The following is a 22,589-nucleotide window of genomic DNA, read 5'->3' on the forward strand; positions in this document are numbered from 1 at the left end:
ATTCTTGTTGTCCCATGTAAGACGTGATAATCGAGTCCAATTCCTTAAAGAAAGAGGAAGTGGGATAAATAGGAAGATTCTGGCAAAGATACAAAAATCTAGGAAGAGAGACCATTTTTATGGAATTTATACGATCGATCACGGATAAGGGAAGAATTTTCCATGACTCCATATTATGCTTTAATGTGGTAATAAAATTCTGCAAAGTTCAAGCTAAAAAATAATTTGGGATCTTTAGGGACAGTCAATCCAAGATATGTGAGATTGTCATTAACAGGTTTTAGATGAAGGCATATCCTGAGATTCTGCAAAATGAGGTGATCAAATTAAGAAGGGGGGGGGGGGTACAGATTCTCCTGCTCGTGATTTATCGATGACTGTTCACATTTTGGAGATCAAGTAATGATGGAGGTGATTTCAGCTCATAGAGGACATTCAGCATTAAGCCTGAGCAACACCAGATTATCTTACATCAACATCTTAACCTCGACAAGTTCACGTGTGTAGTTCACTTACGCCACAAGGGGGCGACATTGATTCACAGCTACAATCATAAAGGATTTATTGACTGTTTTATTGAATCGTAGCCCGTGTTACATTCAAAGCAGGTTTCACATTTAACAGTTTACATACATTCCTTCACATACAGCGACTGACAGCTGTGCACATTCATTTAACACAAATATATTCTTCTATTAGCCTAAATCTTTGCAATGCATACAGATGATTTATCCGAGTATTCACACATAAACACATCAGTCATTCAACATGCATCAGATTCACTAACACTAGATTCAATTTTGCCTGAGTTACAGAGAAATTCTGTAGCGTGCAAAAAATCCACACGGAAATCACATCACTGAGAAAAATAACCAAAAGTAAAATACAATTTAAAACAAACAATTAAAACCTCTCAAGAACAGGAACAGGAAATGTTAAACAGAAAAAAATGAGCTTTTTCTTGATATGAGGCGAGATTTTATAAAAACTGAACAGTTTCACAAAAAAAATGAATCCTTGTCCTGGTTAAGTCGACCTGCCTTGTAAATTCAAAAGAGATCTTATTAAATAAAAAATGTAAAAGATTAAAATGAGTGCGTGTAAGCAGGATGATTTGTTCAATCCATTCTGAAAGACATCGTTAATGTCAACTAATAAAACGCACCCGCTGCCTTTATCACTGTTTTCAAAGCCCTGAGTTAAAACAGAAAAACATTTAAAATCAAAGAATATTAACAAAACACAAAACTCCTAAAAACATCAGGAAATAAAAGGACCCTGAACTCAAGCATCAACAGAAACAATTCAAATGTTTTCTTCAATTTCATATCAAGCAGCAGATTCGTTAAAGGTTCCCGTGGACCAAAAGAGACAATCTCAGAAAACGTGGAAGTACCAAACGCTGCAGTTCCTGTGGTAGCTGCTTGCTTCTGTCGGCACAGGGTGGACGTGTTCGTATATCATTTATAAACTGCACTAAGACTCAAAGCTTTGCACTTTACACCACTTTAAAGAAAAGCCGGTACCTGTTTGTCTTGTTCTATGGGGCGCCGTTTGTAAAGTGAAACATGCTGAAATTAACGGCAACATTTTTCCACATTTAGCTCAAAACAAGTCTTTTTTTACAACATTTAGTAAAATATGTGTAACTTTTCATATTTAAAACAGAATTTTAAATATTCAATCTAAATGTTAAATGTTAAATCTAAATATTATATTTAAATCTAAATGTTTAGGCTAACATGCAAATTTATTGCACGGATCAGCGGAAATTTTCGGGAAGCTTTTATTTTGGTATTTCCGTTGATCCGTACAATAAATTTGCATGTTAGCCTAAATATTTAGTTTTCTGTAACATTTAGATTTAATATTTAACATTTGATGAAAAGTTACAAATATTTTACTAAATGTTGTAAAAAATTACTCGAAAAAACATGTTTTTGTAAGGTTTTGAGCTAAATGTGGAAGAATGTTGCCGTTAATTTCGGCATGTTTCACTTTACAAACGGCGCCCCATACTGGTTCAGCATGCAAACCTTTGCCAAAATGAGCGTATTTAATATTAAAGTAAATAAGAAGAGCTAGCTTCACAGCATTAGCCTAAGTCCAGGCTCTGAGACCTCAGACTTCAGACTTCTTCCATTTCCTCTGTAATTATTACAGAAGTGTAGCTCGTGGGGCTGAAAGGTGCTTTACGCCTGCATTCTTTCAATTCGCCAGCAGGGGGTGAAAACAAGTCCAATCCTGTAGACGTCTGAATCATCTGAAAACAACGTTGATATGTGAGCTCAGTCGACTCTTTCCTGATGAGTTTATGGTCTTATTGAATAAAACACGATGTTCACAAATAAAGGTCCCATCATTATGCTTTAGCTTGGAGCCATTTGTTAAGGTGCTACTGTAAGACTGTGAGGTCTCCCCCCGTGTCTCAGTCGCGTCTGCGACACGCTCGTGACGTTTGGTTTTAGGCTGCGGTAAAAACACGACTCAAATAATGAGGTAAACATTAAAAATCTCAAACTGCTTTCCAAGGATTCTCACACTCTCCTACTTTCACGATGTCTTTGGCGATAACTGTCCGGCTAAACCAGCTGTAAGTTAAGGCGTCTTCAGTTACTCCACCACCTTCAGCTCAGGCTCGAGCTCCGCCCGGCTGCTCAGAGAGCAGATCTCCACAGGCCTGTTTATGCTGGCGCCCTCCTCCGGAGTGACCAGTGGATCCTTCCTGAGACTAACTTTCCTTTTTTGCCACATGTGGAGCGATCCGAGAATCATGATGCAGATGCACAAGGCCAGCATGAGCGAAACACCTACGAGCTCACTGTAGTAACTCTTCTCCTTCGGAGCCACGTCGTCGGGCTTCGCCCCGTACCGGGTGTCAGAACTACTGCTCTGAAGGTTCCTGTTTGTTCCGCGATGTTCTTTGGAGGTCACCTTGCCCGTAGGACTGGTTGTAAATCCGTTCTTTCTGTCATCGGTGGTGTATTCATCGGTGTGTACGAGCTGTGTCAGAAACATTGTTGGATCGTCGGTAACAATGCTCTCGTAGGTCTCGTCCGGCTCTGCAGTTTCATGGGTTCTTGGGGTCGAGCTAGAGCGCATCAGTTGTACGTCATAGCTTTCAACTACTTGTTTGTACCCGGCTTCCTCTGCCTCACAGCGGTAAACCCCTGAAGTGTCGTTAGTGACGACGAAGCTGAGACTGCCGTCATCTGATTGGATGAAGAGCTTCTCTGGCTGAGGGAAGGCCCAGGTCAGAGTGGCCAAGTTGGAAGGTGTCAGACACGAAAGCCTCACCACTTCATTCATGTGAGCACGGACCACTGCAGGCAGCAATGTTACAGCATCAAGGTTAAAACTCGGAGCTTGTTTCCAGAATACGTTCAACATCATTTCTCACAGTCGTCGTATCTGCCAACAGATTTTTACCTGTGATCTTCTCGGCCTTGCTTTGCCCCTGACATTTGTCTTCCACATTACCGTCGTCCAGGTTCTGAACCCTGAAAAGGAAAACAACATTGTGTGTGAACCTTTAGTTTCTCACGAGAATAAAAAATCCTCGAACATTTTTTACATCTTCATGTTTTGCAGATCATCCGTTGGTTGTAGAGCTGTTGGCCCTTTGCTTCCATATTCATCCTTTCACAGGACATGTTCCTGTTAGGATCTGCTGCAGCTTTAACCCTTTAAAGCCGGTCAGAGCAGCTTTTGCGTAACTATTTTTTAAATCCCAGTAGCTCTGCAACCACGTGAGCTAGCGCAATAATTTTTTTTGCATATGAAACCGGAGGAGTTGTACTTACATCTTATGCCATCAGCTTGTCCTCGGTCACAGTTTCCTTCCACATATAACTTTGCAAAAACTGCATAAAAAGCACTTGCAGCAACAAAAACATAATATTCCAGAAACACGCTTTGCAGATCCGATCAGCTGTTTGTAACACTTCCTACGTCCATCAGCTCGAACTATCGCATGTCCGCCATGACCTGCCCGAAACCGGAAGTGACGTCATTTTGCGGAAATGTAGTTTTTTTACCATCAGGGCCTCATGAGCCTATATTGGTGTTTTTAAAAGTTATCTTTGACTTTATGACTTTCTGTGTGGTTTCTGGGATGCTTAGGACTCATATTGCACTGCTGGAAATAGTTTATTTTGATGCATATGCTGCTTTTTTGCAAATTTGCATCATAATATTTATTTTCGTTTTTCCTGCAGTGTATAAAAATTGGTGTATTTCAAAAATAAAACTATGAAGACACTCAAAATAAATTTCCTGTGGTGGGAAACTATTTTGTGCAACTTTTTTGTATTTACAGTTTTGAGGGATAAGCCTCTTAAATTTCTCTAACTAGAAATATATGTTAAAAAACAAAAATGATTTTACATTTTTTTGTAGTTTATTGCACTTTTTTGCAATTTATGTAATTACTATGCACTTAATGCAGACATATTATTAAAATCTGGGCTGTAATGGTTGTATTGATGTATAGCAACTTGAAATGCTCCCAAAAATGGCTCCACAGCATGTAAACATATAATATAAGCTCTGGCGGACTTGGTTCTATGGTCGGTCTTAAAGGGTTAAGCATGGTCGAAGCTCCGTCTCACCCATTCATCACCTAATTTAATTTCCCCACATTAAATAAAACCCTCTTTCTCAGGTGGTTGCAGCTTTGTTAAATTAGAGAATGTAGCTTTTATGCAATTTCTTTAAACGTGTACAATGACAATAAAGGGCTATTCTATTTTACTCTACTCTTAAAATAAACACAGGTGATAGTTTTCAAGCTGCAGCTACGTGTGAATGTTGGTGGTCTACGTGTCATAAACACCAGAGAGTATCTGCTATACGTGGCATCACTCTCAGCGCTGCAAAGACGACTACAACAAATGAATAACAACAATTACAATTATTACAACAACGATTACAAGAGTCCTGCAGCTGAATTGTTCCTGAAATCATTTTAACTATAATCAGGGTTTCAGAAATGTTAGTGTCATTTATCCAGGACTGAAGAGCCCGCGATGGTTTCATCTACAGTATCGAATCATCTCAAGACTCATTTCTTAAAGTGTAGCAGATAAAAAGACAAATATCAATGTTAAAGAAAGCTGATGGTTTATTTTGTATGTGCAGGTCACATCGTTCTGGACTATCAGAGTAAGTTTTACTTACATGTCCTCATGACCGCCATGCACACGGGCACAGGCCCCGCTAGTGCGGCTCCATCCACACAGAGGATCTCTGGCCAGGAGACACTGACTGCAGGTCGTGTAGGTCGAGCAGTTGGCCACGGGTACGGCAGTCACGCCTTCAGATGTCCCCACGTAGAGGACGCCCTGCAGGAGCAGAGAAACAGTCAGACGACTGCAGATCTGACAGATCTCTCAGGTTTCAGAGCGAAGGTGTTCTTGAATGTGAACAGGAGACTTTGTTTGCTGATCAGTCAGTGAATTGTGCACCTTGGAGGTGGAGAGGACCATGCTTTGGACCGTCTGAGGCTGGGCGAAGACCTGAATCTCCTCAATGACCCAGGGACCCTGATCAAGCAAAACCACTTTGTGGAGAAATCCAGACTCTTGGACAGCAGAGAGAAGGGATACGTCGTTTAAGTCATGCAAGAACCACAAAAACCCTTTCAAAGCATCACTGAACTATCATTTTGATCACATGTCCATGCACCGACTGCTCGGGCTCGTCTGTTCACCGTCTCACCTGTGATGAGGAACAGGAGGGTATGCTGTTCATCGTTGGCTGCGTGTGCTCTCATCACAGCCACGCGACTGTACTGCTGCTCCGATGAGACGACGAGCGGACCTTTGCTGACGGGCGTCACAGGGTTTGTGGTCAGGAAACTCTTCTTCACTTCCCCCAAAACAGCGTCAGTGGAATTGCCAAGTCCACACTGTGAAGAGAACACAGAGGGAGGGTCAAACAGTAAGATCTGAAAACACAGCTCGTTTTATGACAAACGCCATTAAATCATTTTCTGCTGCATCTTAATGAAGAAATGTTTTTAGTGCAGATGCAAACTTGAAAGGTGCTAACAGTACGTCTGACATAAATTAGTAAATCTATCTCTGATTTTACGATTGCTTTGAGGATTCAGGAAGTCTAGAAAGAAATGAACCCCCCACCGTTCCCAGGTAGCTGTGCGTTTCCTGTTGCGTACTCCACTGGTGGATCCCCGTTACGAAGGTCCTGTAGCTCCCCTTGAACACGTCTTTGATGTCCTCAAGTCTGAAGACACAAACGGCAGACACTGGACCTCTGGACCTGAAATAAACCAGATGGCAACGGTTACCTCGACGTCCTGACTCGAACAGGTGTTTTTAGAAACAGAGCTAAAGTGCTGAAGTTGGAGTTGTGGGTTTGTTTTATTTGAGTCAACAATGATTGATCCTGCTGAATTTGATGGTTCTGTTGCGTTCGCTGCCATGGTTACCAAATATCCCATACATTAAAGGAAAATGTAGATCAAGAAAGAATCTCATTCCAGCCCAGCGACGATCCAGTGAAGACTCCCCTGATCCTCCACTGTTTATTTTAACATTACTGTCTCTTAAAAACTTTTTATTGAAAGTTTATTGAAGTTTTCTCATGCATGAACATAAAGGCTGCACAAATTTGCTCTTGTTGTCATGATCAGGCTGTGTGCAGGCAGGAGAGGACCCAAACGCAAACTCACGGGGAAACAGGACTGAACTCAAAATACAGCTTTACTGCTGACAGAGGATGAAGGCGATACAAGATAATATGAAACTAAACTGGGAACCGACTCACGAGGAAACACACGGAGGGGCAACAGTCATGAGCAGTGTTGGTCAAGTTACTTGAAAAAAGTAATCAGTAACTAATTACTGATTACTTCCCCCAAAAAGTAATCCCGTTACTTTACTGATTACTTATTTTCAAAAGTAATTAATTACTTACTTTTTAAAAACACGATTTACAACCTGAATAGGTGATAAAGTGATAGATCTTTCAGCCCAATTCTACTTTTTCTGCATAATCATCATACAAAATGTAATCAAATGGAAAAGTCTCTTTTTAAAACTTGTTTTATTAGTTTTAATCTTTTAACTTTATGCATCAAGCAAACATTTAATTATCTGCAACATTCTCTGACTGGAAGAAATTAGTTTAACATTTAAACCTATTTTCTGCACATTCCAGCACATAAAATAAAATATTTTTTGTGTGTTTACACTCAGTCTTTCAAATAGATGCAAGTAAAACACAGCAGAAAATAAATAAAGTCACAGACTAGCGGTCCTGTTGCTCTATTTTCACCTGTAAAGCAGGAGTGGGGTAGGCGGAGGGTTACCCTGGTGCAGGTGTGCAGCGGTCAGTGGAAGAATCCGCGAGTTTCTCTGTGAGTTTCCCATTACGTCGTAGCTACTCGGTGCTTGTTTGGAAGTTTAGGGGTTTTTTCGCTGTAAAAAGAAGTTTTCTTCCCACGCACAACGGACACTAATGTTTTTGTCACTTTTTATGGAATCAAACTCAAAGTAAGGTCAGTACTTCCACGCTTTAAACGCTGCACGCTCATACTCTCTCTGCACTCGATATATGATCCATTGTTGATCTGCACACAGCTGTTGTCACGAACGTCGCACTCGCTTACGTCACTGTCATGAGACGTTCTCGCAAAAAATCACGGTTTTAGTAACGCAGTGACGCAGCGTTCCTACGGGAAAGTAACGGTAATCTAATTATCGTTTTTGCAATAGTAATCCCTTACTTTACTCGTTACTTTAAAAAAAGTAATCGGATTACGCGTTACTGCCCATCTCTGGTCATGAGGGAGACGCAGACATAAATGCACAGAGGGTTAACGAGGGAAGTGGGAGCACAGGTGACGCTGATAATCATAACAAGACACGGCAGGAGTAAACGCAACACTGACGGGAGACTGTCAAAGTAAAACAGGAAGTACACAGAGGTTCAGACAGGAGGAGAGAGCACGGACATAACGAGAAAACATGGAATAAAACACGAGGAGGGGAAACGAGGGTTCACAGATACACAGAGGGTAACCAAATAAGGAACATCTTAACTAAACAACCTAAGAACCACGGCATAAATAAAGAACAAAATACAAAACACACGAAAACTAAGAATACTGGGCCAACATGGCCCAGGACCATGACACTTGTACAGTAAATCTCTCAGCTGTGAAGGGGCTCTATGGGGTATCGGGTCCCCTGGGGCCGTATTGCAAGTATTGGGCAGGCAGGAAGGGACCACTTTTCTTTGTCGACCATGGAGCCATGCCACCCTGGCTCATGTTGTTTTCATCGCTCAGTCCCACATAAGTAATCGGCAGAACCACAGCATGGAAAATGCTTTGTAAGAGCTGCCACCAATCACTCATCTGAACATCCAAGCTGGGAAATCTGGGGGTTGATTCTCAGCTGTTTATTTGGCAGTAACTAGATGTAACTAGAGTAACTAGATGTAACTAGATGTAACTAGAGTAACTATGTAAACATGGCTTTAATTTAAAAACAACAAGCAGATGTGACAGGTAAAACATTTAAGACCAGAACAATCCAGACATCATCCCTCTTACTTCCTGTTTTTGTTTACCTACCACTGAGTCGTGAAGACACCGTAGAACAGCGTGTCAGCGGTGTCGCCGCCCTCTGGTGGCGGGAGGGTGAACACATCCTGGAGAATATTAAAGGGAAGCTGTTTCTCAAACTGACAGAGCAGAGTGGCTTTGGTGAAGGACGTCCATTTCTTCTGCAGAGTCCTCACTCCACCAACGTCATCCTGTAAAACCAGCACAGAACAATCCTTCATGTAATATTCGTGTTAATAAGCACATTCACAATTCAATTCAATTCAATTTTATTTATATAGCGCCAAATCACAACAAATGTCGCCTCAAGGCGCTTCATAGATACAGAGAAAAGCCCAACAATCATATGACCCCCTATGAGCAAGCACTTTGGCGACAGTGGGAAGGAAAAACTCCCTTTTAACAGGAAGAAACCTCCAGCAGAACCAGGCTCAGGGAGGGGCGGGGCCATCTGCTGTGATTGGTTGGGGTGAGAGAAGGAAGACAGGATAAAGACATGCTGTGGAAGAGAGACAGAGATTAATAACAGATACGATTCAATACAGAGAGGTCTGTTAATACATAGTGAGTGAGAAAGGTGACTGGAAAGGAAAAACTCAATGCATCATGGGAATCCCCCGGCAGCCTACATCTATTGCAGCATAACTAAGGGAGGATTCAGGGTCACCTGGTCCAGCCCTAACTATATGCTTTAGCAAAAAGGAAGGTTTTAAGCCTAATCTTAAAAGTAGAGATAGTGTCTGTCTCCTGAATCCAAACTGGAAGCTGGTTCCACAGAAGAGGGGCCTGAAAACTGAAGGCTCTGCCTCCCATTCTACTTTTAAATACTCTAGGAACAACAAGTAGGCCTGCAGAGCGAGAGCGAAGTGCTCTAATAGGGTGATATGGTACTACAAGGTCATTAAGATAAGATGGGGCCTGATTATTTAAGACCTTGTATGTGAGGAGCAGGATTTTGAATTCAATTCTGGATTTAACAGGAAGCCAATGAAGGGAAGCCAAAACAGGAGAAATATGCTCTCTCTTTCTAGACCCTGTCAGGACTCTTGCTGCAGCATTTTGGATTAGCTGAAGGCTTTTCAGTGAGTTTTTTGGACATCCTGATAATAAGGAATTGCAGTAGTCCAGCCTGGAAGTAATAAATGCATGAACTAGTTTTTCAGTGTCACTCTGAGACAGGATATTTCTAATTTTAGAGATGTTGCGCAAATGGAAGAACGCAGTCTTACATATTTGTTTAATATGTGCGTTGAAGGACATATCCTGGTCAAAAATGACTCCAAGGTTCCTCACAGTGTTACTGGAGGCCAAGGTAATGCCATCCAGAGTAAGAATCTGGTTAGATACCATATTTCTAAGCTTTTCAGCGCCGAGTACAATGACCTCAGTTTTATCTGAGTTAAGAAGCAGAAAGTTAGTGGCCATCCAGGTCTTTATGTCTTTAAGACATTCCTGCAGTTTAACTCATTGGTGTGTGTTATCTGGCTTCATGGACAGATAGAGCTGGGTGTCATCTGCATAGCAGTGAAAATGTATGCTATGTCTTCTAATGATGCTGCCTAGGGGAAGCATGTATAATGTAAACAGAATTGGTCCTAGCACCGAACCCTGTGGAACTCCATAATTAACCTCAGTGTGTGAAGAGGACTCTCCATTTACATGCACAAATTGGAGTCTATTAGATAGATATGATACAAACCACTGCAGTGCAATACCTGTAATACCTACAGCATGTTCTAATCGCTCTAATAGGATATTATGGTCAACAACGGTCACATCGTGCGCTCTCGCTGTTCGCTGTCACCTTGCAGACTTGAGCCACCCGAGCGGTTTTCAGATCGTCTACGTAGCTGAACTCTTTCCCAACTTCACTAAAGAAGAAGTAGAGTTTCCCCTCTGCTGGGTCCAGTGATGAGCTGACGAATGTGGGCTCTGAAATACAGAAGTGCAGGAAGTGAGTGCAGAACAGAGTCTGTGCCATGTGGTGTGAATGTCGGGGAAAGTGATCAGTACTCAGCTGACAGACCGATGGGTGGAGACGGATTCAACACATAATATAACGTGTTTATCTGCAGAAGACAGAACTCTTTAAAATGACAAAGACGCTGCGACTTCTGAGACAAAGAGGAAATGAGCAGTTGGAGACAGAACGCAGGGAACTCTGCAAACCTCACCGTGGTTTGGTTGAAAGTATTCGAGCTGACAAACATGTCTGATCCATGTTTGTGAGGTTTTTATGGTTTTTCCATGTCAGTGTTTTAAAGAACAGTAGTTATGACCAACATCTGAGTGTTGGCAGAGTCGCCTCGATGTGTGAGACGGTGATCCACATCGAGGGTGTTGCAGCAGGTTATGGAAAGCTTTTTCTGCTTTTCATTAATAAAAATGTAGTTTAAATATCAGGAACACTTCTCTTGAGTTACTTCACAACAACCTCATCACAGGAATATCTGAGCTTTAGTAGGCGGACGGATAATTGAGGATTTTGCTTGTGGATGCTCAGGAGAAGCAGCAGCTCCAACAAAGACGCAGCTTTGAACCTTTGCTGTTTTGGACCCCACAGACCGGGCCTGTACAAAACCTGGCACTGAATGTGCAACGATTTATATTTGCCACTATGGCCTCCCGGCCCTACCATGCCCATGCAGGACGCTGCAGCAACTGTACGCAGCATAAACACGGTGCCCTGGCTGACATCTGTCAGCTGGATGTGCTGAAGAGTGACGTCCTTCATCCTGGTCTTTAGTGGCACCAAATGTTATATGTGGAACCTGTTTAAACAGGAACAATGAAGAGACACCGCGGCTCAGGTAACTGGACAGGTGCTTTGTGATGACAGGTGTGTCGAGTGGACAGTTTTACTGAGATACTGACGAAGACTCAGATATGAGAAGATGAGACCTGAACACCAGTGTGGACGACTCCAGGCCCATCGTTGGCACAGTTCTGAGTCCAGGATAGATTATAAAGCTACTTTTTTAAACATATTAAAGATCGGACACCCCAATCATTACACAGCACATGTCCACTCCACTCCACTGGAAACCGAGGCCTGAGTTTCACCTGCTCAAAAACTAGAGTGACTTTTTAAATAATCCTCTTTCACCACCTTGGGTTTGGAGGTGTCACAGGACTCCTACGCGTGCTCCTATATTAGTGGTGGTTTCAGTGGTGACATATATCACATTATCACAGATGTGCATTTAGGTGTGTGAGACAGATGTCAGTAATTATGTTTACCAACAGCCCACATTCGATGACGCTGGTGCAGATCCCTGAGTGTGATATGGACTAAAGTGGCTGAGCGTTCGTCACCAGCGTGATGCAGCCACACGTGGTGACATCTACCAAACATCAGGGTAACAGCAGCTCACACATAACACGACACTTAGATTAGTCTTTCTTTAAATATGAGTTTTCTTTTTGGTTGATGAGCTAAGAGGTGAAAAAGGGGCGGAGCAAGCCTATATGTAGACCTGCAAAGTGGGTCATACCACAACTCTGGGTCATGGGGGGGAAATGGAATTTGTTACGCTAGTTTCAGTGTTTTGTGGGCTGATCAGACAAACAGTTTTGTTTGAGTAGTTCTGTTACTTTGACCTCTTTTCTGTATAATTGAACCAAGTTTATTTTGGGGTTAAATAAAAAAACTTTTTTGGAGTTTTCTTCACTGCTTCGTCCATCACAGCCGCCTTTTGTTCGTTTTGTGTCTGTTCGTCCCTCCAGTGTTCAAGAAACTTGGATATTAAATGTTCTGGAAGTATTCACTGAGCACTCGTCGTCTTTAGTTTGAGTTGCCATATTTTAGGTTTTTCATTTGCCTGAAATTGCAGTGAAATTCAGGCGTAAAGCAGAAAAGTCCAGTTTGTTCTTTTAGTTTCTTTGTGACGCCGTAATTTTTCCTTTCCTCTGTCTTTATCTGACTGCGACACTTTAATCATTATGTGTCTGTTTGTGCGTGTTTCATCAAACCTGCAGAACAAGAACAGAAAGTGACACATCTGGGAGAAGCTGGGCTTTTACAGCTTGATCATGTTCGCTCACCTTCCAGTAGGCGGATCGACGTCTCCAGGCTGACGTCTGGACGGCCGTCTTTGCTGAAGTATCGCAAAATCTGTGGTTTGATTCCTCTGAAGTCGGTTTTTGTGGCTGTGAACAGCTCGCCGTCTGCACATAAACAAACACGAGAGCTCCGGGTGTTTGTTTTAAAGCACATGAGAACATACGACAAATGCTGCCTCTGCTTTGGTCAAATAACAACACAGGACACATTACTGTGTATTCATGTGTGCCAACTCGCACATCAGTGTCAATATTCCAGTGTGTCATGAAAACAGCCGAACATCTGATACATTTTTTATTAGATTGATGCATCTGTGTGCAGGACATAAACACAGGACGCGCTGCTGTGCACAGGGAGGAAGTGACAGGCACGCTCTGTGTCAGAGAGTAACCTCTGCTGCTGTTTGTGGGGCACAGCCAGTGACACCATGCCACCCACAGACGCTTCATATGAAATTCTCTCACGCAACTGTGGTTTGTGCAAAAGGGGAAACAATAATTTTTATTGCAGCTGAAATCCAAAGTGAATCAGATAATTTTCCACTTGTTTTTGAATGCATTGCATCCAACGCATTAAAGGTCACAAAGTTAAGGCTTCAGATTTTCCCACTGAACTAATATGGCAACAAAAACACAACAAAATATGGAAATTTAGTGAGAAATAACGTTTCATTTATAATGTAATTAAAGCTAAACTTTTGGAGAAACTGAAAGTAAATTGTCATACTGAATACTCCATTACTACATTTTTATTAAAGAACTGAAGTAAAACTGTGACTGAAACTTAATAAAAGCTAAACTCTGTTACTCTGAAACTAAACTTCTGCAAAACAAAAGGAAGATAAAAAACAAAAACTAGTGAAAAGTCGTTTAAATTCATATTCTGCAGCACTCCTCATCAAAATATCAACTCTGCAAAGATTCTCGCTGAGCTTCGTGCAAACAGCTCGAGGTTTGAGCGCTTTATCGCTGAACGCGAGCCCAGCGGAAAGTTGCAGCTCAGCACACTGACCTGCGATGACGACGGCGCTCCTCTCGAAAGGGCTGAACGGACAGCGACCTTTAGCGCTGACTTTTTTGACAACGGAGAAGCTTTGGGTGTCCTGATGAAGACAAACAAAAGCTCAGCTGAACATCCAGCTGTGTCTGAACTGTTAGAAAGCATTTCTATAAGATTTTTCTCATCTGGTTAACAGACTTGATTGAAGCTGACAGCATGTATGAACCTACGATGTACGCTTCTTGGGGGCTGTAAGCGTAGCTGCCACAGGTGTAGAGATGGGTGGAGTTTAGAGGTTGCAACACGTGGATAAAGTTTGGACATTCGTTCTGCAAAACAACAGAAACAATTCACCATGCAGTGAAAAGAAGTATTCATAGTCATACACAATTCCTGCTGTCTGGATTTTACATTTACCCTTAAATCCTTTCCTTTCCCCGTGCAATCCGCTGTCTCTTTATCAGATGGACTCCACTGCACCTGAACAAAACACAGACTCTGTTGGCTACATCACGGGACCTCAGCAGTAAAAATAATCATATTTCAGTAAAATTCAACCTTCTTGTTCAGTCTGATGACATCACTCTGGTTAACGTCCAGTGACAGGATGGCGTTTTGTGCCCCAACATAAAGAGTGGAGCTGTCCCTGCTCAGCAGCAGAGCGGTGGCGTTGTGGAGGTCACCGTGGCCAAAGTGGAGCAGAGGTCTCTCTGTGGAGTCTGGACACAAACACAGAAACCACAGCAGCTGTTACCGTCTGAGGAAACTCCAGGTGGCACAGGAGCTGGACTCAAGCTGGATGCACAGCAGATTCAAAGAGAAATCTAAACTGAGGATCTCAGGAAACACTTGGAGGAAGCTGATATTAAGCAAACATAAGGGCCTTGCTCTAGAAGATCACACGCAGGGTGATTCAGGCGCAGCGTGTCTGAGCCGTGTGTGGGAAAACGCTCTGTAACCTTTAAGGACGCCGCAGAAGGGTCAGTTTAAAAAGATACGTTTAGATAAGTGTCAGAAGTGCAAACAGAGCAGAGGAAGCACATCATACAAGTTCATCAAAAATGAAAACATCGAAACAAAGTTTTCCGGCGCAGCTTTGCTCCGCGCTGTGGTTTCTGTTGATCTTCAGACGGGGATAAATAAAGCTCTGCAGACCAGATGGAGACTATAACAGGAGGCGAGAGGACGCAGCTCGGTGAAGCTGACCGGCACAGAGACAGCAGCCTGTTTGTGAGGCTGCAGGTTTGGAGAGGATGTGGTTCAGAGCTGCAGAGAAACTCTCCACATACGAACGATAAGATTTAAAAATAAGAGGCAGAAACATCTCAGCAGCAGATTTCTCAGCAGACTCGTGTTTACAGCGTCTCAGTCACGCTGCTGCCGTCTCTGTGATATTTCTGATCACGTGACATTTTATTGATTTACTCCTTTAAGCTTGAGTAAAGACGGCCCTTCTTACTGACGCGATTCACTTGCTGCTTTCTGCTAGTTCGAGTTTTGAATGTTACATCTGAACGCTTTTAAAAACTTAACAGGAAGCTGGCTTAGTACTTCCTGCGCTGTGCGTGGCTATTATTAATGAATGCAGATATATTTGTACGAAGGCTACGTCCACACGTAAACGCCAAAAACGAAGGAAAACGCTGCCAGAAACATACCAAGCAACAGGTGGCGATATATTCCTGAGTCCTCTGTGTGGAGGGACAGAAACTGTGTGTGTATATGTAAGCATTTAAACACTGCAGAGAGCAAAATTAACAGTAACAGTATTGTAGAAATTCATTTCACCGAAACAATAACGTGGCGCACAGCGTGACGTCAGAAAAGGCGCGCATCTTTGACGCTGCATTTTCTCCGTTTTCCTCGTCCACACGTAAACACGAAAACTGAGTTGTTAAAAATCTCAGGCTACGTCCACACGTACACGGGTACTTTTGAAAACGGAGATTTTCCGTTTTCGTTTTAAAAAATAATCCCGTCCACACGTAAAGGCGGAAATGAAGGAAAACGCTGCGAGGAACATGCCAAAGCAGCAGGTGGCGCTATATTCCTAACCGTGCAGAAATGTTGGCCAATCAGAAGTCTAGAAGCCTCGGCGGGAAAAAGTAAACAAAGCTGGGGGGCATAGAAGCAGAACCGAGTCGTATGTGTGGAGGGACAGTAACTGTGTGTGTATATGTAAGCATTTAAACACTGCAGAGACAAGTAACAGTAACAGTATTGTAGAAATTCATTTCACCGAAACAATAACGTGGCGCACAGTGTGACGTCAAAAAAGGCGCACACCTTTGATGCTCAGTGTTCTCGTCCACACTAAATGCAAAAACTGAGTTTTAGAAAATCTCCACCCTGGCCGGAGTTTTAAGAAATCTCCGTTTTCAGTGACCAAAAACGCCGTTTTCGTGTGGACGAAAGCTGCAAACGCATAGAAAAATCAGCTTTTTCAAAAATACCCGGGTACGTGTGGACGTAGCCTAAGACAATAAAACGTAAAGTCATCATCAGCTAACGGGACCCCTCGTTTGCGTCGCAGACTTTTAGCCTAACAGGGTGACCATATCTTGATTTCCAAAGTCACGAAGAACTTTAATAAAACTGTTTGCTTAAAGAAAACTTTAACACACTTAAACGATGCTTTCTCTGTGCGGTTAATGAATGGTGAAATAAAAACTGTCATGTAGGCTTTTTGGTCAACAAGTGCAAAAAAAGAGGACGGTTGGTGACGGACTTTAGCTTGCATGCAACCAAAGCCTCCACAAGCATGACTCACACTCGCAATTTAACCAGAAACCAGAAATCTTACCAGATATTTCAATCTTTTCATGGAGATTAGTTTGATACCAACAACTCAAATAACTGAACAGCAAACTGAACCACTGAAGGTCATAAAACCTGAAAACTATCTGAAAGTTGGAGGATTTGAGAATCTGTGACAAACAAAATACGGAAATGTTTTTGTCAGCAGTGAACCTGAAGCTGTGACCACGTTAACTTTGTACTGAAACAGCCATCGGACGCTCAGGTGGATCCGATCGACCCACCGGAGGCTTGTTTTTTTTTTTTTTTTTTGAATACGCTTTATTGACAAAGCACAAAATACAGATATACAAATACAAAATAGCAAACACAATGTCAGGGGGTTCGTATAAAAAAACAAAATAGACACGGTCTATTAAAGAATCACATGATATTGAACAGGGAACATAAGTTTATGGTTTTAACATATTGTTTGATTTCATTTAAAAAGCACTGAAAGGTTTTGCGTTAGAAAATTTCGACTCATGTATATGAAATTTAGCCAATAATATCAATGAATTAATCAAATAAAATTCGTTTGCCCTGTGCATGGGGTACTTAAAAAAACCAAACAATATTTTCTCGTAACAAAGAGAGAACTCAGAAAAGATAAAGGAAACAACAAAATCACTAAATTCTTGCCAGAAAAGATTCGTGTATAAGCGTGACCAAAATAAATGAGAAATATCTTCCTTCACACAATTACAAAATGTACAGTTAATATCAATGTCCTTTTTATAACGTACAAGAAAAGATCTGGTTGGGTAAAAACGATGAATAACTTTAAAAGATATTTCCTTTACTTTGTTATTTAATAGAAATTTCAACAGTAAGGTCCAAATCGTCTCCTATTCCAGGTCCTGGTATAAGTTATTCCAGTAGGCGACAGCTGTTGGGACACAAGTTCTGTCTTTTTGAAACAGAGTTCGTATTTCACGGTTGTTTTTCCTCTTTACAGAGGGGAAACACACCTGACCGACATAAGTAACAGCAGGATCCAGTGGTAAAGGGGTCAAATCACTAACAACAAGATTTCTAAACAACATTAAGACCCAGCAGGGATAGCATCAAACTATGGCATATTCCTTTCCACCGGAGACTTGTTCACCTCAAACATGCCTGATCGATGACGTCACCTTCAGAGGATATTCACTAAAACATCAACACAACCACAGATGTGTGTCCATTATGTGTTTCAAGTGGAATATAAAGAAATGAGGGGCAGCTCAAAGACTTTTGCACAGTACTGGGGTGAAAATGTGATCGCTGATGACTCTGCACCCACTGAACGTTTTCAATAGTTCAGCACATGTGCTTTTTTAAATGTTTTTGTTTGTTTATTTGTTTTTGTTGTTAGAATCTGAATGCTTGAAAGTAATAAGAAGCATCAGAAAAAAGAAAAAGTGTTCGATTTTATTCTGACCAAAGAGGGACGGCTCTCTGGTCGGTCTGCTCAGGATCCACTTCAGGACCAAAGGAATGCTCATCATCTGAACACCAGCAGATCAAACTGACAGAAAAGCGTCTCCTAATCACAAACACGAGACTCCGATCAGCAGAAGTCCTGTCAGAGGAAGTTTGTCTGGTCTCAGACGACGAGGAGCGCCGCTCAGACATGTCGCGATTCCCAGCGAAGGACAGAAAAGTGAAACGAATCCTGGCTGAAGATCAGTGACAGCAACAAAACGGCTTCACTGTTTTCTGCTTTTGTTCCCTTCAGAGTTTCTTCCTTTGTGTTTTCTTCTTTGTCCAACTAAATGTGCTTTTTGTGTGAAGCCTCACTCTATGAATATAAAACCTCTCATTATCACACATGCCACAGAGTGGTTGATTATGGTTTTTAATATATATATATATGTTTCCCCATGACAGCGACCGCAGGAACATGCAGTCATCTCAGCCTCAGCTGACCTTTGTTGTGATAGAAGAACTGAACAAACCAGATCCGAGTTCTGAGTTGATCTGATAGTTGGAGCAGTCGCAGAGAGGCCTGGCGGGATCAGTTCAAACAACTTGATCACCTGGAGGAGGGGGGGGGGGGGGCAGCTCCAGGTGTCAGGGGCTGGCGTCCTGCAGGTTTCAGATGTTTCAGCTGATACAAACGGATAAATGACTCCTCAACATGTCCTGAAGTTCTCCAGAGGTCTGCTAATGAACTAATCATATGATTCAGGTGTGCTGACCCAGGGTGATGTCAAACCTGCAGCATGTTGTAACAGGTGACTGTTGACAGGTGACTTCATTAAACTGAGTAAAGTGGTTGTTTCACAGTTTGAAACATGAATGCTTGGCAGTGAAATCTTCCTTAAATCTTGCTAAACTGAGTCTTATACGCAGTTCTGGTTTCATCACATTACTTCTGCTTTCCGATCTCACTGCAGGCATGAATGAACGTCTGTTACCATAGTTACGCTGACTCAGACTGGTTTTTATGGCTTTTTTATGTGTCACTAAAAGCCCGCACGAATAACGAGCTGACGGCCACAAAAGTCCCGAAAACACTAACACGAACGGCTCGATGTAAACGAGCCAGCGTGCTCTGACAGATTTATGATGTCATCGTGTCCTCCGCTGTCCTCTCAGCATTCACAGCAGAGCGTTTAAACACACCTCATCTAATCAAAGACATTAAAGAGCCGCTGAAGGAGTCCTGATGGAAAACTAGAGAATTCTGCAAAGAGCCAATCAGCAGCCTGACCGGGAAACTCATGAGCCAATGGCGTGGCTGCAGCGATGCACCTGCACACAGTCACAGGTGTGTGTTGGCAGAGAGAGTAAAGATGTTTAATGTGCTCATGACTGATTGCTGTGCTGTCGTCCTCGTGCTGTGCGCTTGGTCTCTTCTTTCCTTTGTTTTTCTCGGGCTCCCTTGTTTGTGTTTGACCTTTATAACAAATTTGTTGCTCATTCAAAAGTTTCTTAGAGTGCAGCATTGCTCCAATGTTTTCAATATGGATTCAGGAGCTTAACAGATGCACAAACGTTTTCTCAGCGTGCTTTAATTAGCTGTTTGTTGTTTGAAGCTCTGGGGGAGATGTCAGAGACTTTCATCACGTCGTTATTGTGGCCGCGTAAGGCAGTGTGAAACACGGCGCTCGCCACCATAACCAGAACCGTAACCGTGTGAAAACGCTGTCAAAGTCGCAGGCTTTTGAAACTGAACGAGCGTGAGACAGAAGAGACTGATGCAGGCTGAGCCATCAGTGAACTGCAGCCAGTCTGGAAGATGATCAGCAAATGAGAAAGTCACCATTGCTGCTGCGTAGCAAGCAACACTCTAAAGGAAGAACTTGTGGACAGACTCCAAGGTTGTACTTGGTACATCAGCAACGAGGCCCGTGGTTTGCACACATTTGTATCAAATATGATTTGCAAAATAAATCTCAGTGCATCAGCAGTGGTGATATGTTTGCACTGCAGCAGGCTGTGGAGGCATCTCCAGCTGCAGAGGTAATCCTGAAGAAGCTAAAAGTTAAAAGGGTTCAATCTCTCCTTTCATTCCAAAGGACCACCACATAGCGAGGATGATAGTAGCTCGCTATCACGAGCAGGTTAAACACCATCAACGAGATCAAATGTTGGATCCCAGGAATAAACAGAAGTGTTGCATCAGTGTGTTCAATGCAGGAAACACAGGAGGAGCAGCCAGAGGCAAACCTGCCGTCTGAGCAGGTCGATCAACCTCCACCTTTTACTTCTTGTGCTTTGGAGTCTTTTGGACCATTTTTCAGAAAGCGAGGGTGTGATGAGAGACGCAATCGCTCTACTCTTTCACTGTCGCCTCTTTGAGGACGTTCTTTTACGAGGCGATGTCTGCTGTTGCCAACTCACTGTTTCTAGAAGGGATCTGAATGTTTGGTGACATCGAACAGGCAGATAATCTGAACAAGTGGAGATCAGAGAAACAATCAAATAATAAAGATGAACGATTTGACTCGGGGACCAGAAAATGAGAAAGGACGATGTGACAGGAAGTGTAGTGTTGCTCTCAGAGGCTGTTTAAGTCAACGACTACATCCTTTACTGACTAAAAGCTTCATGCACAGATTATTCTGTTTCCATTTTTGTAAAAAGCCTCACGCTTTAAGGTCGTTCTGAGGTTAGAAATCATTAGTGTTACATTTCTCTTCTTTGTGTAAATGACCTTTACATGGTCAGACATATTTGAGATATATTTTCACATATATTTGTTTTAAAAAGTTCCTGCTTCGGTTTAAAGTTCCTGCTTTTATTTGAAAGTAGGAAAAAGGAGAAGCAGAAAGAAATGCATGTTACCTGTGTTAACAAGAAGCTGAGCGTGGCAGAGCTTCATTCAGCCTTTAATAATTATAGCAAACTGTTGTTTAACAGAGTTCATGTGGAGCTGTGAACTAGTGAGATGATATAGTGAAGCTTGTGACTGTTTAAGCTCATGTCGGAGCTCTTTGTTCTCCTACACAGCTGTTAATTGGCCGCTCTGGGATATAATAAATTTACCAATAAATCGATTAACCAAAGCTGGTGGTTTCCTGAAGCTGATGCCATTGCTCAACTCGATAAAGGACCGACTTCTTTTCTGAAATGGAGAAGTAACTGTTGCACCGAGCTCTGAGTGCAGGCCTCCTGCTGCACCCACACTGCTGTTACTGAGCCGTGTGCCGTTCAGCCCGACGCTTCTCTGGTACGCAAACTTAGCCCGTCTCCAACTTCTGGAGCCTGACGCTGTCACGTCCGTCATCCTGCCTGTCAGCAGCTGTGTTTTTACACTGAAGGTGACAGCGGCTGCATCATTTATATATGAATCAGAAGCAAAGAATGGAGAATGATGAAGTTCGCTCGGATCACGGGTTTGGGTGGGAACATCTGGAACTGCGCAGGTCCCCGCGAGAGTTGATGATGAATCCCAGCTGCTTCGATCCCACTGCTGTAAACACGTATACGCATTTCCAGCGTGCGAAGCCAAACGATTGCACAAACTCTCCTGGAAAACTCGTGTCCGCAGCTGCAGCCACAGAAATGATAGCTCTGAAAGTCCGTCCAGCTGTCAAAACATCTGGCACGACTCCTCTGCGCGTCCACGCCCGAGCACAGCGCGGCTTTGACACGGCTGCACGTGACTGATTAGTAAAGCACTGCGTGGACCGAGTTGGTGTCAGAAACGTGAAATACATCAGTTTGCGCGCAGCGTGGATGAAGCGCGGCGCCGGTGTGTTGTGCAGTGCGCGTTACTGTTTGCAACATGCAGCTATGTGTGAAATCTTTCCTGTTAGATCCTGTTAGATCATTTTCCTGTTTTCAGACAAACTCGTCATATTCACGAGTCTCAGCTGAACATGTGACCGGACTCTGTTTCACAAGCTCGGAATGAGGACAGCACCCCGGGGACGTGAACGCACCACAGCAGATATTACAAAGTTAAGCCTTTCACCAGGTCTGTGTTAGATGGTTCGTGTAAAGCGCCATCAGGCCGTACAGAAGCATCTCTGACTTTAAGCAACAAAAAAATATTTTACATTTTTTCCAAGACAAACAGATGAAAACATCAGCTCTCACGTCACAGTAATCATTATTCACCCCGCACTGAGAAAATCTGCTTTTGGGAGCGAAACTAAAAAAACATCCAAAGATTTCATAAACTTTTTTCCCTTTAAAGAAAAAACAGAACCGTCCGGTAAAAGGAGAGACGGAGACTCGACACAGCATTAAAACAACGCGCTGGACTTACTGAGAGCGAAGGAGATCCGCGGAGGAGAGAGGGAACCCTCGGAGCTCAACAGGAGGTGGAGGAGGAGGAGGAGGGCTGGGAGAGCCATGATGGATGAGCTGATGGAGGGTGATGGAGCAGAGCTCTGTTAAACGTGCAGCTCGTCTGTCGCCTCTGCCGAGCTTTGAGTCAATGCGGCTCTGATCGCTGAGCGACGCGACCACAGCTTCCTCCTGCAGCGGTCGGAGGTCAGAGGGAGGAGGGTGAAGCTCCTCTGCACAGCCTCAGTGCTGCGCTGAGCGGACTCGTGTGCAGATAACACTTATTTTCACTAAAGACGCAAAAATGAGAGTCTCGTTTGTTCCTCTGAAAGCTGATTAGATCACTTTGGTTTTTTCTCGTGTTCCTCTGCGGTGCTTATTTCACATCCGCCCTCGTCAACCCACCGCTTTTCCGTT

General features: G+C 42.9%; 1 protein-coding gene across 1 annotated transcript; it reads right to left on the reverse strand.

Annotated features, from left to right (window-relative positions):
• Positions 1–555: 555 nt before the first annotated feature.
• On the reverse strand, positions 556–22,415 carry LOC146509185 (semaphorin-4B-like). The gene is made up of 14 exons (XM_085176304.1): positions 22,153–22,415; positions 14,211–14,371; positions 14,070–14,132; positions 13,883–13,981; positions 13,665–13,755; positions 12,635–12,757; positions 10,395–10,522; positions 8,600–8,781; positions 6,141–6,279; positions 5,719–5,908; positions 5,466–5,581; positions 5,179–5,342; positions 3,430–3,500; positions 556–3,323 (listed from the first exon to the last, which is right to left on the reverse strand). The coding sequence occupies exons 1-14, from the start codon at positions 22,238–22,240 to the stop codon at positions 2,614–2,616; spliced, it is 2,325 nt and encodes a 774-aa protein (XP_085032430.1). The 5' UTR covers positions 22,241–22,415; the 3' UTR covers positions 556–2,613.
• Between the last annotated feature and the right edge of the window lie 174 nt (positions 22,416–22,589).

This window comes from Neolamprologus multifasciatus, chromosome 11 (assembly GCF_963576455.1).
Source record: "Neolamprologus multifasciatus chromosome 11, fNeoMul1.2, whole genome shotgun sequence".
Taxonomy (NCBI): domain Eukaryota; kingdom Metazoa; phylum Chordata; class Actinopteri; order Cichliformes; family Cichlidae; genus Neolamprologus; species Neolamprologus multifasciatus.